This window comes from Suncus etruscus, chromosome 4 (assembly GCF_024139225.1).
Source record: "Suncus etruscus isolate mSunEtr1 chromosome 4, mSunEtr1.pri.cur, whole genome shotgun sequence".
Taxonomy (NCBI): domain Eukaryota; kingdom Metazoa; phylum Chordata; class Mammalia; order Eulipotyphla; family Soricidae; genus Suncus; species Suncus etruscus.
In genome coordinates, this window is record NC_064851.1 from 7,912,635 (window position 1) to 7,927,277 (window position 14,643).

Sequence of the window (14,643 nt, forward strand, 5' to 3'; positions counted from 1 at the left end):
TTGGCCACATGCAAGGCAAATGCCTTATGGTTGTGCTATTGCTCTGGCCCCTACTTTTTTTTTTCTTTTTGGGCCACAGCACTCAGGTGTTATTCCTGGCTCTATGCTCAGAAATTGCTCCTGGCAGGCATAGGGGACCATATGGGATGCCTGGATTAGAACCACTGTCTTTGTGTGTGCAAGTCAAATGCCCTACCTCCATGCTATCTCTGTGGCCACGCCTTTCTACTTTTTCTTTTTCTTTTTCTTTTTCTTTTTTCTTTTTTTTTTGTTTTTGTGTCACACCCAGCAGTGCTCAGGGGTTATACCTGGCTCTATGCTCAGAAATCACTCCTGGCAGGCTCAGGGGACCATATGGGATGCTGGGATTCCAACCACCGACCTTCTGCATGAAAAGCAAACGCCTTCTTTCCAGGCTATCTCTCCGGCCTCGCCTCTCTACTTTTCTTTCTTTTCTTTTTTCTTTTCTTTCTTTCTTTTTTTTTTTTTTTTTTTGGTTTTTGAGGCCACACCCATCTGATGCTCAGGGGTTACTCCTGGCTAATCACTCAGAAATTGCCCCTGGCTTGGGGGGACCATATGGGTCACCGGGGGATTGAATCGCGGTCCTTCCTTGGCTAGCGCTTGCAAGGCAGATACCTTACCTCTAGCACCATCTCGCTGGCCCAAACCTCTCTACTTTTTTTTAACTAGGGCCCTGCACCTATATTATTTGTTCCTTAAATTAAATACCCTGAATGCTTTCTTAAATGCTATCATTAATTTTCCAAAATTTATTTTTATTTTGTTGGCCAGAGGGAAAATATAGAGGTTGTTTTGTCTTGCTTTCAGCCAACTTTGTTTCATCCCTGCCTCCAGACACTGTCCCCAGTATATTAGTCAGCACCACTGGGACCAAGTTCTGAATTCAATTTGGTCCCCAAACAAACCAAAAATGAAAACATTAAAAAAAATGGAAACATTTTTTGGGCTTTGGAACCATACCCAGTAGTGACCAGACTTTGTGTTTGGGATCACTTCCAAATATACTGGGGGTACCAAATATATCTGAGGTACCAGCAATCAACCATAGATGCAAGACAAGCACCTTTCTGGTCCCTTGCAAATATATTGTGATATCTCCTGCTCTCCATATACTGAAAATGTTTGCCCTGAGTTAGGATATCTGCACAGTTAGCCAAGAGATACAAATGCAGGCTGAAGTTACATCATTGTTTCTTGAACAGCTGGACCACTGTTTGCTCTGTGAAGGAGTGCTGTAGCACTCTTTTCTTCAGCTAAATCAAATTATTTGTGCTGCATAAGTAAGTGTACAATATAAACGTCACCACATTCTCATCCTGTGTGCAGCATGATTTTTACCAGAATTCAGCGGGGAGAGTTAATACTCTTGGATATTCTCATATTTTGATTTGACTTCATTTATAAATCATGTTTGTTTGGGGCTCACACCTGGCTGTGCTCAGAGTTTTCTTCTGGCTCTTCTCTCAGGGATTATAGTTGCCAGGGCTTGTTGGATAATATGGGGTGATAATGAAGGAAGCTGGGTCAGCTGTGTGCAAGGTAGTCCCCTACCAGCTGTAGGTCTCCAGCTCTTTTTTTGTTTCTGTTTTTGGGTCACACTCAGCGGTGTTCAGGAGTTACTCCTGGCTTTACGCTCAGAAATCGCTCCTGGCAGGCTCAGGGGACCATATTGAATGCCAGGATTCGAACCACTGTCCTTCTGCATGCAAGGCAAATGCCTTACCATCATGCTATCTCTCCGGCCCAGGTCTCCAGCTCTTCTTCCTTTAGATCTTGTTTAATGAGGCATTAAATTTATGAACATTTTTTCCCTGCCCCACCCCCCCTCTCCCAGGTTATATTCCTCATACTTGGGTATCAGTTCACTTAATAGCACCAGATCAGGGGACTTTGAGATACATATTCCCCCATCAGGAGTGATCACTGGGTACTGCTGGGTGTTGCCCTCACAAACAAAAAAAAAAAACAAAACAAAAAGAGCCACCCCATTGTTTATTGCAGTGTTACTTAAAAATATGGAAAAATTTCATAAATGGCTGGAGAAAGGTAAGGGTATGTTTTCAAAAATGCATCTATAAAAAGATGAAATTGCTATTTCCATAAATAGAAGTTTGAGGGTGAAATAAGATAGGATAAAAGAAATATTGATGGGGCCAGAGAGCTAGCATAGAGATAGGGCATTTGCCTTGCATGCAAAAGGATGGCAGGTTCAGGGGGACCATATGGGGTGCCAGGCACAGAACTTGGGTCCATCCTGGGTTGGCCACCTGCAAGGCAAATTATCTACCGCTGTGTTAACACTCTGGCCCCATAGCAATGGTTTTTTTTTTTTGGTTTTTCAGGCCACACTCTTTTGATGCTCAGGGGTTATTCCTGGCTACGTGCTCAGAAATTGCCCCTGGCTTGGGGGGGACCATATGGGACGCCGGGGGATCGAACCATGGTCCTTTCCCTTGGCTAGCGCTTGCAAGGCAAACACCTTACCTCTAGAGCCACCTCGCCGGCCCCTGTTTTTTTTTTTATCATCGATGAAATTTGTTTAGAAAGATGTGAGCAAATAGCACAGCTGATAGTCGGGTATTTGCCTTGCACATAGCTGACCTGGGTTCCATCCCAACATACGATAGCGTACCCCAAGCCTCCCTGGAGCGATTTCTGAGTTATCACCAGTTGTGGTTCCTTCAAAAAAAGATGTGAAGGGCCCGGAGAGATAGCACAGCGGCGATTGCTTTGCAAGCAGCCGATCCAGGACCAAAGGTGGTTGGTTTGAATCCTGGTGTCCCATATGGTCCCCGTACCTGCCAGGAGCCATTTCTGAGCAGACAGCCAGGAGTAACCCCTGAGCATCGCCGGGTGTGGCCCAAAAACCAAAAACAAAAAAACCAAAAAAAAAAAAGATGTGAAGAGAGAAAGAAGAAATATTAGGCTTCTTCAGTGTGGAAATGAGCAAAGATACACTAGATAAAGCAAGTAAGGTACTCTAGAGAGAGCACAGAAGCTTGAAGACAAGTCTAGAAATCTTTTTCTAGTGAAAAATAACTTATTTATAACTATAAATCATAATTTATAATTATTTTTGGAGGTAGTCAAACCCGGGGCACTTGGGTTACTCCTGGTTCTGTGCGCAGAAGTCGCTTTTGGCAGGCTCCGGGGACCATATGGAATGCTGGGAATCAAATCAAGAGTGGTCCAAGGGCCGGAGAGATAGCATGGAGTTAAGGTGTTTGCCTTTCATGCAGAAGGTCATCAGTTCGAATCCCGGCATCCCATATGGTCCCCCGTGCCTGCCAGGAGCAATTTCTGAGCATGGAGCCATGGATAACCCCTGAGAACTGCTCGGTGTGACCCAAAAACCAAAAAAATAAAAGAGTGGTCCAGATTGGCTGCATGCAATGCAGCCCTAACACTATGCTGTCCGGCCCCTAAAAAAAACTTATTTGAGTGTAAATTACCCAGATTCCTAGAGTTAGTTGCACTTCATGTGTTTTGTAACTTTGTCTAAGCATAGTGGTTTATCATATGTGTATAATAGTGATCATATTGGTGTGATAGGATGATCAGTTAATGTTAGGGCTTGTTATCCCATGTAAGTGTTTGATAAGTTTGATGGTACTAAGTATAATCTGCATTTGGGAAAATAGGTTACTTTTTCCTTTCTTTTTTTAGTGGCACACTGTGCATCTTCTCGACAAATCATTTCACATTGGAAGAATTGTACAAGGCATGATTGTCCTGTGTGTCTTCCTCTTAAGAATGCTGGGGATAAGCGAAATCAACAGTGTAAGTAATTAGTTTTTTAATGCTTTTATAACAAAATATTAGACTTTTAAGTACAGATTGAACCTGGGTTTTCCACATAAAGAGCATGTATTCCTTTTTATCTTGAAGCGGATAAGAGCTGTCCTTGAAAAACTACAGGTTTTAAGTAAAAATATTATGTAGAGCTACCAGACCTTCCCTTTTTTTGTTTGTTTTGTTTTTGTTTTTGGGCTATACCTGACTGCCCTCTGCTTACTCCTGTGCTCCGAAAGTGCTCCTGGCACATAAGGGATACCGGGGAGTGAACCTGGATCTATGCAAGGCAAGTAAGTGCCTTATTGCTGTCCTATTACTCCCGCCCCCAGAGCTTCTTTTTAGAAAGACTGTGGAATTGGTGCAGCATCTGAGGAAGGAGTTTTGGTTTTTTTTGTTTTTTTTTGTTTTTGTTTTTTGTTTTGTTTTGTTTTGGTTTGGTTTTGGTATTTGGGTCATACCCGGTGATGCTCAGGGGTTACTCCTGGCTGTCTGCTCAGAAATAGCTCCTGGCAGGCACGGGGGACCATATGGGACACCGGGATTCGAACCAACCACCTTTGGTCCTGGATCGGCTGCTTGCAAGGCAAACGCCGCTGTTCTATCTCTCCGGCCCGAGGAAGGAGTTTTTATGTGTAAAATACTTATCAGTAGTAGTTCATGGACAGGAACCAGAGTACAGCAAGTAGGGTGTTTGCCCTGTCAATGTTGGACCTGGTTGATACTTAACCCCCATATGTTCCTCTGGGTTCCACGAAGAGTGATTGCTGAGTGCAGAACCAGGAATATAAGAGAAAAGTTGAAATACCTTGGGAACCGGAGAGATAGATGTGGGAGTTATTTAGGACTTACATTGATTGTATGTCGCTGATCTGGTGTTGATCTCTGCCATCCATATGATCTCCCAAGCCCCTATTTCTCGCTTTCAAAAAACTAAAAATATAAATGTAATAGCAAATGTTTTCTGAGAGAAGAAAACTGTCCACCGACAGTGGCAGGTGTGAGGGAAACTGAGTTGGTGGCGGGAAATGTGCATTGGTAAAGGGACAGTTGTTGGAATATTATATGACTGAAATTTATGAACAACATTCTTAGCTGTGTCTCACAGTGATTGAATTAAAAATTTGACTAAAAAACTCACTGGCAGAAATGATGCTGGCTCTGGTGTTTCTTTTTTTAATATATTTTATTATTTATATTATGTATCTCTAAGGCATTCGTACACTACAGATTAGCAAACATAGATAATGGCCTGTAGAAATGCCTTTGATAATTTGGTTTAAATGCTTTTTATACCAGTGGTTTCTTTTGATCATATTAGTTGTATATGCTAAAAAAATTTTAAGTAAATCATGGGGAACAAGATGCACTTACTTGATGTTTTATTATCACATAAACTGTAGTTTTTAAAAATTCATGGACCCTTGTTCATCTTTTTTTCTCTCGGTTTTCAAAGTTAAATAATTTCTTTTGTCTTTTTTTTTTTTTTTTTTTTTTCCTTTTAGCAATTCTAACTGGAGCACCAGTAGGGCTTGGAAATACCAGCTCTCTTGGGGTTGGGCAGCAAACTGCTCCTAGCCTAAGCACTGTTGATCCCAGCTCTATAGAAAGAGCCTATGCAGCTCTAGGACTCCCCTATCAAGTTAATCAGATGCAGACACAGCCCCAGGTACAAGCTAAGAACCAGCCAAATCAGCAGTCTGGGCAATCTCCTCAAGGCATGCGGCCCATGAGCAACATCAGTAAGTTTCTTCCTTGATGTAGATTGGATAATGCCTGTGAATACAGGGGAAATTTCTTGGTTTTACTTTTGGTTTTGTGTACCCATCTTTGTCTGTGTCTGTCCCTCGTTCTTGTGCTTGACCTGCTCCAAGTTCAGTGCTGCAATCAGACTTGAACTACAGCATGTAAAATTTTGGTCTCTTATTTTTTGCTATCTGTTGGGACCTGTGCATATTTTTTTGCATGATTGATATTTTGTTTTGTTTTGGGGCTATACCTGGTGGCACTCATGTGTTACTCCTGGCTATGAGCTCAGAAATTACTTCTGGCACTCTCCGAACCTTATGGGATGCTGGTGTTTGGATCCAGTTTGACTTCCGTGCACTTATAAACCTTTTGGTTTCTTGTATAGTGTACCATATCGGTTCTCCCATATGAGCCATTTCAGCCATGTGCAAGGCCAGCACTCTGCGAACTCCCTCTCTTTCAGCCCCATAGAATGCATCTTTTTGAATTTTAAGTGTCCATTATAAAGATTTTGCTGTGGCCTAAACTTTACTTTTATAATGTTTTTCTCCCCATTTTTTTCAATGATTAATGAGTATTAATTCAAATTTTGGCCATATTTTATATCGTCTGTAGTGCTTTAGCTGATTAAGTTTCTCTCATCATCTTTATAAAAGGATTTTACTAGAAATTTACTAAATTTTTTGGTGGTAAATTTGACGGGAGTTGGAACCTGGAACCTATTGTGAAACTGGTCATAAAGAGAAAGAAAAAGACGAGAACTCTAGCAGTAGGAGGCTATGTCCTGAATATTTGATGCCCGAATTTTCTCTCCCTTACCACGTGTTTCCCTACCCACAAGAAATGCTAAGTTTGTTTCCAGGTGCACGCTCTGTCCACCTGCCTCCCACCCCAGACATATTGTTAAACAGCCTAAATGTTGGTGGCTATATTTTCTTGCTTGTTAGAATTTATACTAGGAATTTCAAATCCTGAACCTGAATCCATGCACTAAATAGAGGAGGGCCCATGTTTGATCTCTCTAGCACTGCTTATATCTCTGAGCAATTTCTTAGCACTGCTCAAGCCCCCCCCCCCCCAATAATGATAAAATGTTTTAGATGCTAGGGCAATCACCCCATATACTTTATTCTCCCAGTGCTCTTTGTGTTTTGGGGCCACACCCGATGACACTTACGGGTTACTCCTGGCTCTGCACTCAGAAATTGCTCCTGGTTTGGTGGACTATATGGGACTCCTGGGATCGAACCCAGGTCCATCCTGGGTCAGGTGCGTGTGAGGCAAACGCCCTACTGCTGTGCTATTACTCCAGCTCCCAGTGATCCTTGTGGGCTCCCCAAGCAGTGATTAGTTTTCCCAGAAGCTGCCTATAGCAATACTTGGTTTTGATAGCCAGAGATATAATACTGTGTGTGGTAAAGTGCCTGCCTTGAATGCTGCAGCTGATCTGTATTTGGCCCAGTATCCCAAATGGTTCCTTGAAGCCTAACAGAAGTGATCCTCAAACAGAACCAAGAGTAAGCCCTTAGCACCTTCATCTCCTGCTGTTACCAGGTCACTTTCAACAAAGTTACAGGTGTTAGTTCCTACCTCTCTGTCCCTTTCAGACTGTCTCTCCAAACCCTGGAACCTAAAAATAAGGTGGTAAAAAAACACTTGGAGGGACTCTTGGGCTATTCCTTGCTTTGTGCTCAGCAGTGACCCCTGGTGGCCGAGGGGATTGAACCAGCACTGATGGCATGCTTTTGCCTTAACCTTTATACTGTATTGTCTTCCTCACTCTACAAGAGATGGGGGGAGGGGTATTTCCCTTGCACCTGACCAAACCAGGTTCAATCCATGGCATCCCATATGGTCCCTCGAGTTTGTGCTGAGCTAAGGTCTGATCACAGAGTTGTAAAATAAAAACTCACGAATTGTAAGATCACTCTAGATACTGTGTGTGTTTGTTTGGTTTTTTGTTTTTGGGTCACAACCATCAGCAGTCAGGTATTATTCCTGGCTCTATGCTCAGAAATCGCTCCTGGCAGGCTCGAGACCACCATCCATCTTGGATCAGCTGCTTGCAAGGCAAATGCCCTTTCTCCGGCTCTATATACTGTGTTTCTAAACACCATGCCAGATTGATCTGAAGAGAAGGGTAGCTTCCAAAGCCAGTACTGCTGGCTATACAGTACTGCTGTAGATTTATCAGGAGTAGGAAGGCAGAGAGACCCAAGTACCTATCAAAGGAAGAGGCTTAAGGAAAAGAGGAAGATGGGGAATCATCTTTGTTTTGGGTTAATTGCTGGGTGTCATCTTACACATCCAGGAGTTAGGGTGTGGGCCCCCCCAAAATAAATTTTTTTCTTTTACTCTGAATTTATGACCTCATTTGTCCACATCTTTATTCTTCTAGTTCTTACTGAATTTCCTTGTTTAAAGGTTTTATTAGTATGGAATTTCTACTCTGGTTGAGAACTAAAGCAAAGGCTTCTTGCTAATTTTTAGGTGGGTGTTTATTTTTTTGTTCAATGTTTTCTGTCTCTCCTCCTCCCCTTTCCGCAAACATCCCCCCCCCCCCCAGCTCCACTTCTTTTAGTTTTGGGCCACATCGGTGTCCCTCAGGAGTTACTCAGAAATTGCTTCTGGCAGGTTTTGGATTACTGGGATGCCAGAGATCAAACCTGGGTAGGCCCTGTCAGCTGTCTGTAAGCCAAACACCCTATAACTGTGCTATCACTCTAGCCCCTCAATGATGTCATTGACACAGTTTTGTGACAGTCCCATTAAGATTGACGGTTTGCTTTGTTTTGGTCTTTTGGACACATCGTTGTGCTCAAAGCTTACTCCTGTCCTTTTTTTTTTAAACTCCTGTCTTAAGCGTACAGTTCAATGTTTGTATGTATTTTCTTAGACTTGCACACAGTACTTACCACTTTCAGGGGAAGTTTTGTTATTTTTGATTGTTTTTGTTGTTGTTTTCGGCTCACACCTGGCAATAGTCAGAGTTTTTCTAGCTCTGCACTCAGGAATTATTCCTAAACTGCTGACGGGTCCATATAGTATGCTAAGAATCAAACAGTCAGTTGCATAGTCTTATCTGCTGTACTATTGCCTCAGCCTAATTTGGATGATTTTACACATGAAAAAAAATTGTCTCAATTTTATTTCATGTTCAGTTGAGTAGCTGCAGTTATTTTAATCACATTTTGCTCCTGTGAATTAACCTGTTTCCTTCATATCTTTCTCATCTGGTTTGTGCAGTTAGCTTATGTATTTGCCTTCAGATACAGTTGATTGTAGTGAAAGTAACTTTTTTCAAACCCTTAGATTTCCACGTAGCCTTGTGGTGGAGTGATAATATAGTAAATAGGCTGCTTGCCTTCCATGTGTCACACACAGGTCCAGTCCTAAATATTTTTCAGGCTTCAGAATTTGGGGCATTCTTAGGAAGGAAAGTTTCTTGTGGTAGTTTCTTTTAGTTCCTTTTATGACTTTTCCTTCGATCCCCCTCACTTTTGTTGTTTCCTTCTGATATTAGGTAATAACCCTATGGGAGTGAATGGAGGTGTGGGCGTTCAACCATCAAGTCTTCTTTCTGACCCAATGCTGCATTCAGCCATAAATTCTCAGAAGTAAGTTTGGGTTTGTGCTCTATATTTCAAATACTTTATAGAATTTTTTGTTTGTGCTCTTTAATTTCCTTGATTAAAAAGCATGCTTGATGAATATTATGACAGATAATATGTTTGAACCTGTACTTAAGATGTTCTATAAATTTAGTTGAAATCTATCTTGCATAACCTGCACTTTCCCATATAGTAGGAGGGTGCAAGATTGTAGCTGCTATAGTATATTAGTGTCCATTACCCACTGGATTCCGGAGGATATTCGTTTGAACAAGAGTACTTAGTCCTCTTCTCTGCAAATGAAATGTATGGCTTCTTCACAAAAGTAATACAGAAACACGTATTTCTCCCGACTTCTTTATGTAAACAGTAGTTATGGTTTATTATACCCACTGCTGTCATCAGTGTCAGCTGTATTTATATAAGACACCCCCCCTACTCTTTACTAAAACCATTTCATTCCTTTCTGTAAAGCCCGATGATGAATGAAAATGCCAATGTGGCCTCCCTGGGTCCTATGCCAACAGCAGCTCAGCCATCCAGTACTGGAATTCGGAAACAGTGGCATGAAGATATAACCCAGGATCTTCGAAATCACCTTGTTCATAAACTGTAAGATTGAATACATATCTTACTCATTATTATATTTGTCATTATCAATAATTTTAATATGCCAGGCCCTTGGCCATAAAAATATTGAGGCTGGAGAACTAGTACATTTGGCTTTTTTTGTTTGTTTGTTTGTTTTGGTTTGGTTTGGTTTTTGGGGCCACACCTGTTTGATGCTCAGGGGTTACTCCTGGCTAAGCGCTCAGAAATTGCCCCTGGCTTTGGGGGACCATATGGGAGGTCAGGGGATGGAACCGCGGTCCTTCCTTGGCTAGCGCTTGCAAGGCAGACACTTTACCTCTAGCGCCACCTCGCTGGCCCCGAACTAGTACATATGATAGGGCACTTGCATGTGTTACTTGTGTGGATCCTAGTTCTGTTCCTAGTGGCCTACATGGTATTTGACTACTGCCAGGAGTCATTCATGAGCATAAGCCAGGAGAAGTCTCTAGCAGGTATGGCCCAAGTACATCCATGAAAAAATACAAAGGATGTTTCTTTTTTTTTTGTTTTTGTTTTTTTTTGGTTTTTGGGCCACACCCGGCGGTGCTCAGGGGTTACTCCTGGCTGTCTGCTCAGACATAGCTCCTGGCAGGCACGGGGGACCATATGGGACACCAGGATTCGAACCAACCACCTTTGGTCCTGGATCGGCTGCTTGCAAGGCAAACACCGCTGTGCTATCTCACCGGGCCCACAAAGGATATTTCTAAGTTTTCTATTGCCTAGATATTACTAACTGATACTTGTAACTTTTCTGTTCTTGTTACTGTATCGACAACATAACAGTTTTTCAGCTTCTAAAAAAGTTTGGTTTGTTTACCTGGTGCTGGTGAAAACTTCTCAGTTTCTGGCTATAGAAATTGGACATGGGCTGAGTGCTTACCTAGCATACTGCCAAGAAATGCAGCACAGGCAAACACTGCCAAACCTCCTTGATTCCTTGTGTGTTTAATAGTGAATTCAGAAACCTAGAAATCATACTATTGATCATGATGTATCAATCATTCATTTTGCAGAAAATTGTGAGTTTAAGAGTGATTTACCATCAATTTTTACTCCATTTTTAGTTACAAGCACATAGAGTGTGTAATCTGAAATTACCTCAAACCATTTGGGGACGGTCATCATTCTCATTTCTTCCTTCACGCAAACTTTAGGGCATATTTTTTATTTATTTTGTTCTACATCTAGAAAGATTGCTAGTGTTTTGACTTTTGGCAATGCAAGGTGGTGATTTAGAATATCAAACCAGGGCCTTACACTTGAAGAGAAGTCCCCATTTTAGGGAAATAAGGTAAACCTTTTGACCACAAAACTTAGATCAGTATATATATTTGGTTTGAGTACATCACACTTTTTAATTTTTGGTAAAATTTTGGCAAAAAAAAGTGTACAATAAAACAGTGTTTCATAGTATTATACTTGGTTCAGAAAAGTGATACAGTGAATAAGGTGTTTGCTTTGTATGTGGTTTATTTACCTGGGGTTAGTTAACCTACACCCGGCAGTGCTCAGGGGTTATTCCTGGCTCCAGGCTCAAAAATTGCTACTGGCAGGCACGGGGGACCATGTGGGACGCCAGGATTCGAACCTATGACTTCCTACATGAAAGGCAAACGCCTTACCTCCATTCTATCTCTCTGGCCCCAACCTGTCTTTAAGTATATTCCCTGAGTCCCATCTTTTAGTTCCAAGCCAGGAGTAACATGATGTTTTCTTTCCTAGTGTTCAAGCCATATTTCCCACTCCTGATCCGGCTGCTTTAAAAGACAGAAGGATGGAAAACCTGGTTGCGTATGCCCGGAAAGTGGAGGGGGACATGTATGAATCTGCGAACAACCGAGTGAGCGTCCTTTTTTCTTTTTCTTCTTTGACTTAAGGCTGAAGCACAATTGTTCTGGAGTTCTTTGTAGCAAATCACAGTGTAATTAAGAATACTCATTAGTGACCAGAGAGTCACTTGCTTTGCTTGCTGTCAAAATGGGTTTTATCCCCAGCAACCCAGATGGTTCACTGAGTGCAATCAGAGGTTAACTGTCCCTGAGCACAGAGCCAGGAGTGAGCCTGGAGCAATGCTGTGCGTGAGCCCAAACTAAAACGAAAAGAAAAAAAAAAAACCACCGGTTAGCTATTCCTTTAATTTCACCCTGAACATAGATTTTGAGTAATTTTATTTAAAACTGTATGTTATTTAAAATTAATTTCTCCACTTAATAAATACAGCACAAGCATGTGGCACTTTATCATTGCTGTACTTCTGTCAGCTTGGACAGTGGTTAAGCTGCTAACCCTGTGCTATTTTCACTAGAATATGGTGAATCAGCAGCTTAGTTCCAGGAATAGCCATTTCTGTATCACTTAAACTTTTCTAAATTAGCACATTTTCTAAATGTATGTTCTAACTTTGCATATGTTTTAAAACTTATGTAGGTACTTTGCAAGGCTACATTGAAAGATCTTGCTTTACCTTTAAAATGTTGAATCATCATAAAGCTGCTTTTCATTGGGTCATTCCCAGAGTGTTGTATCAAATAATTACGGATTGAGCTGGATGGCGGTGGATGGCGATGGATTTATTTCTGCCATCCCAGGCCACGTGGCTCAGCAACCCATCCAGCCCGCCGGGTCCCAGGCCCAGGTGAAAGGCGAAATCACTCACTCACAAGCAGGCTTCAGGAACCATTAGCTTTATTCATTCCCTAACCACCACAGGTGTGTGGCCTATCCATAACCTTTCAAGCATTCGGCCATTCTTAGCCCTGTATCTTATAATTCAGCCATCTTCCTCTTGGCCTCCATCCTGGTCCAAGACCAGAAACAGAGACCCCAAAGCCAGCGAGCTCAGCAGGACCGAAAAGGGGCCAAATCCCATTGGTCCAAGGCTTATCTAACTTTTCCAAGACCCCTCTCAGGAATGGGCAGGGTCTTGCAGGTAAGGTCACACTTAATATCCGGTTCCCAAGACCCCTCCCAGAAATGGGTGGGTCTTAGGTATCTACACCAAATTCAGGGTCTCGGGTACACTACACCAGAGAAGTGAATGCAATGATTGTATGCTTGCAATAATCTTAAAGTATAGTTTTTCCTACTTTTTAAATTCTCTCTACCTTTCCATATGAAGCTTAATATCTGCCCTTGTTTTTTTCCCTGTTCATATAATGATTATTTCTTTTTCCCTTTATCTCTTTTAAATGTCCAACATTCAAAAAGGCGGAGTACTATCATCTGCTAGCTGAGAAGATCTATAAGATCCAAAAAGAACTCGAGGAAAAACGAAGGACAAGATTGCAAAAACAGAATATGCTACCAAATGCTGCAGGCATGGTTTCTATGAACCCAGGACCTAACATGGGGCAACCACAACCAGGAATGACTACAAGTAAGTCCTTTTCGATAGTGATAGAATTTAACTTGCTTACTGCCTTCGAGTGGTAGGCAGCAATAGTTGTATACTAAAGCAAGCTAAGAATCCTCATTAGATTTCGTTTACAATATGCTATGCAGTGTGCCACGGTGTTATACTTTCGGACATACTTTTATTACTGTTTGATTCTCTGCTAGATATGTACCCAAAAAACCTGAGCCTCCACATGCAGAGCATGCACTTAACACCTGGTGAAGCACAGTTCCCTTCATTATCCTGTCCCCATCTCCCCCCAAACTAAGACCTAACTGAGAGGTCATCCCTTGCATGTACTTACCCTGGATTCAATACTGGGCACTTTAAGGCCTTTTAGGCACCACCACTTGTAACCTTAGAGGTCTGAATATTACCCAAGCACTGTATGACCAGTGTTACATCCTCAGGCACTGAACTTTAGCCAGTTTGGCCAAGTTTTGCTGGGATACCTTGTTGAACATCAGAACCACTCCTTAGCTCAAGCTAAAAAAGCAAAGTGATGTAGAAAAGAACATTCATATCATAATAATGAAAGAAAAACAGATTTGAGAGCTTCAACAACCCAGTAGTATAGTTGTTATATGCCCTTATATAATACATTTCCTATCTTTCCCCAGCATGCCATAATAGTTTTTCCCTGTAATGGATTAAGAAAAAAATTTTGGCAAGCACAACATTAGCATATATGAATACATTACCCTCATTTGATTATGCGCCATACCCAGCAGTGCTTCGGGATTATCCTAGCTTTGCACTGAAGAATTTCTCCTAACAGTGTTTAGAGAACCATATGGAATGCCAGGGATCAAACCTGATTAAATTACTTGCAAGGCAAGCGCCCTAACCACTTTACTATCTCTTTGTCCTGATACATTTACTTTTTATATTGAGGTACACGATAGAGGTTTCTGTACTGTGTAATAAGTATATCACTTAAAGTCAAAGTTTACAAAGATATTGTCAAAGTGTGGACAGACTGAAGCCCTTAATAATGGAAGTGTGTAAAACTACTAGAAACCATGGGGCTGGAGCGATAACACAACAGTTGGGCATTTGCCTTTTTGCGGTTGACCCAGGACCTCAATTCCCTGGCATCCCATATGATCCTCCAAGCCCAGACTGACTTTTGAGTGCATAGCCAGGTGTGACCTCTCCATCAGCACCATCGGGTGTGGCCCCAAAACAAAATAAACTACTAGAAACCAAAAATTTTTTGCAAACTAAAGTATTTGTAGCGTAAGGATAGCTGACTCCTAATTAAATAAGGCATGCCATCAAATCTGACTCCTTAACATTTAAGAATTAAAATGAAAGCACTCCATTTATCAAGGGATGTCCTGAGCTAGAGGGATAGTTGTGGCTGAATACATGCATTTAAGTTTTTAGTATTTGAGGCCAGAGTAATAGCACAGTGGGTAGGATATTTATTTGCCTTGCATACTGCCAGCCCAGGTT

General features: G+C 41.7%; 1 protein-coding gene across 2 annotated transcripts in view; it reads left to right on the forward strand.

Annotated features, from left to right (window-relative positions):
- Window positions 1–14,643, forward strand: part of EP300 (E1A binding protein p300) — an 85,280-nt gene that overhangs the window by 27,420 nt on the left and 43,217 nt on the right. Inside the window, exons 5-10 of one of the 2 annotated variants that reach the window (XM_049771527.1) lie at window positions 3,691–3,804; window positions 5,322–5,558; window positions 9,089–9,182; window positions 9,651–9,788; window positions 11,514–11,631; window positions 12,999–13,167. In XM_049771527.1, the coding sequence (XP_049627484.1) occupies window positions 3,691–3,804; window positions 5,322–5,558; window positions 9,089–9,182; window positions 9,651–9,788; window positions 11,514–11,631; window positions 12,999–13,167 (870 nt within the window). The remainder of the gene's footprint in view (window positions 1–3,690; window positions 3,805–5,321; window positions 5,559–9,088; window positions 9,183–9,650; window positions 9,789–11,513; window positions 11,632–12,998; window positions 13,168–14,643) is intronic. The other variant, XM_049771528.1, reaches the window with a different exon arrangement.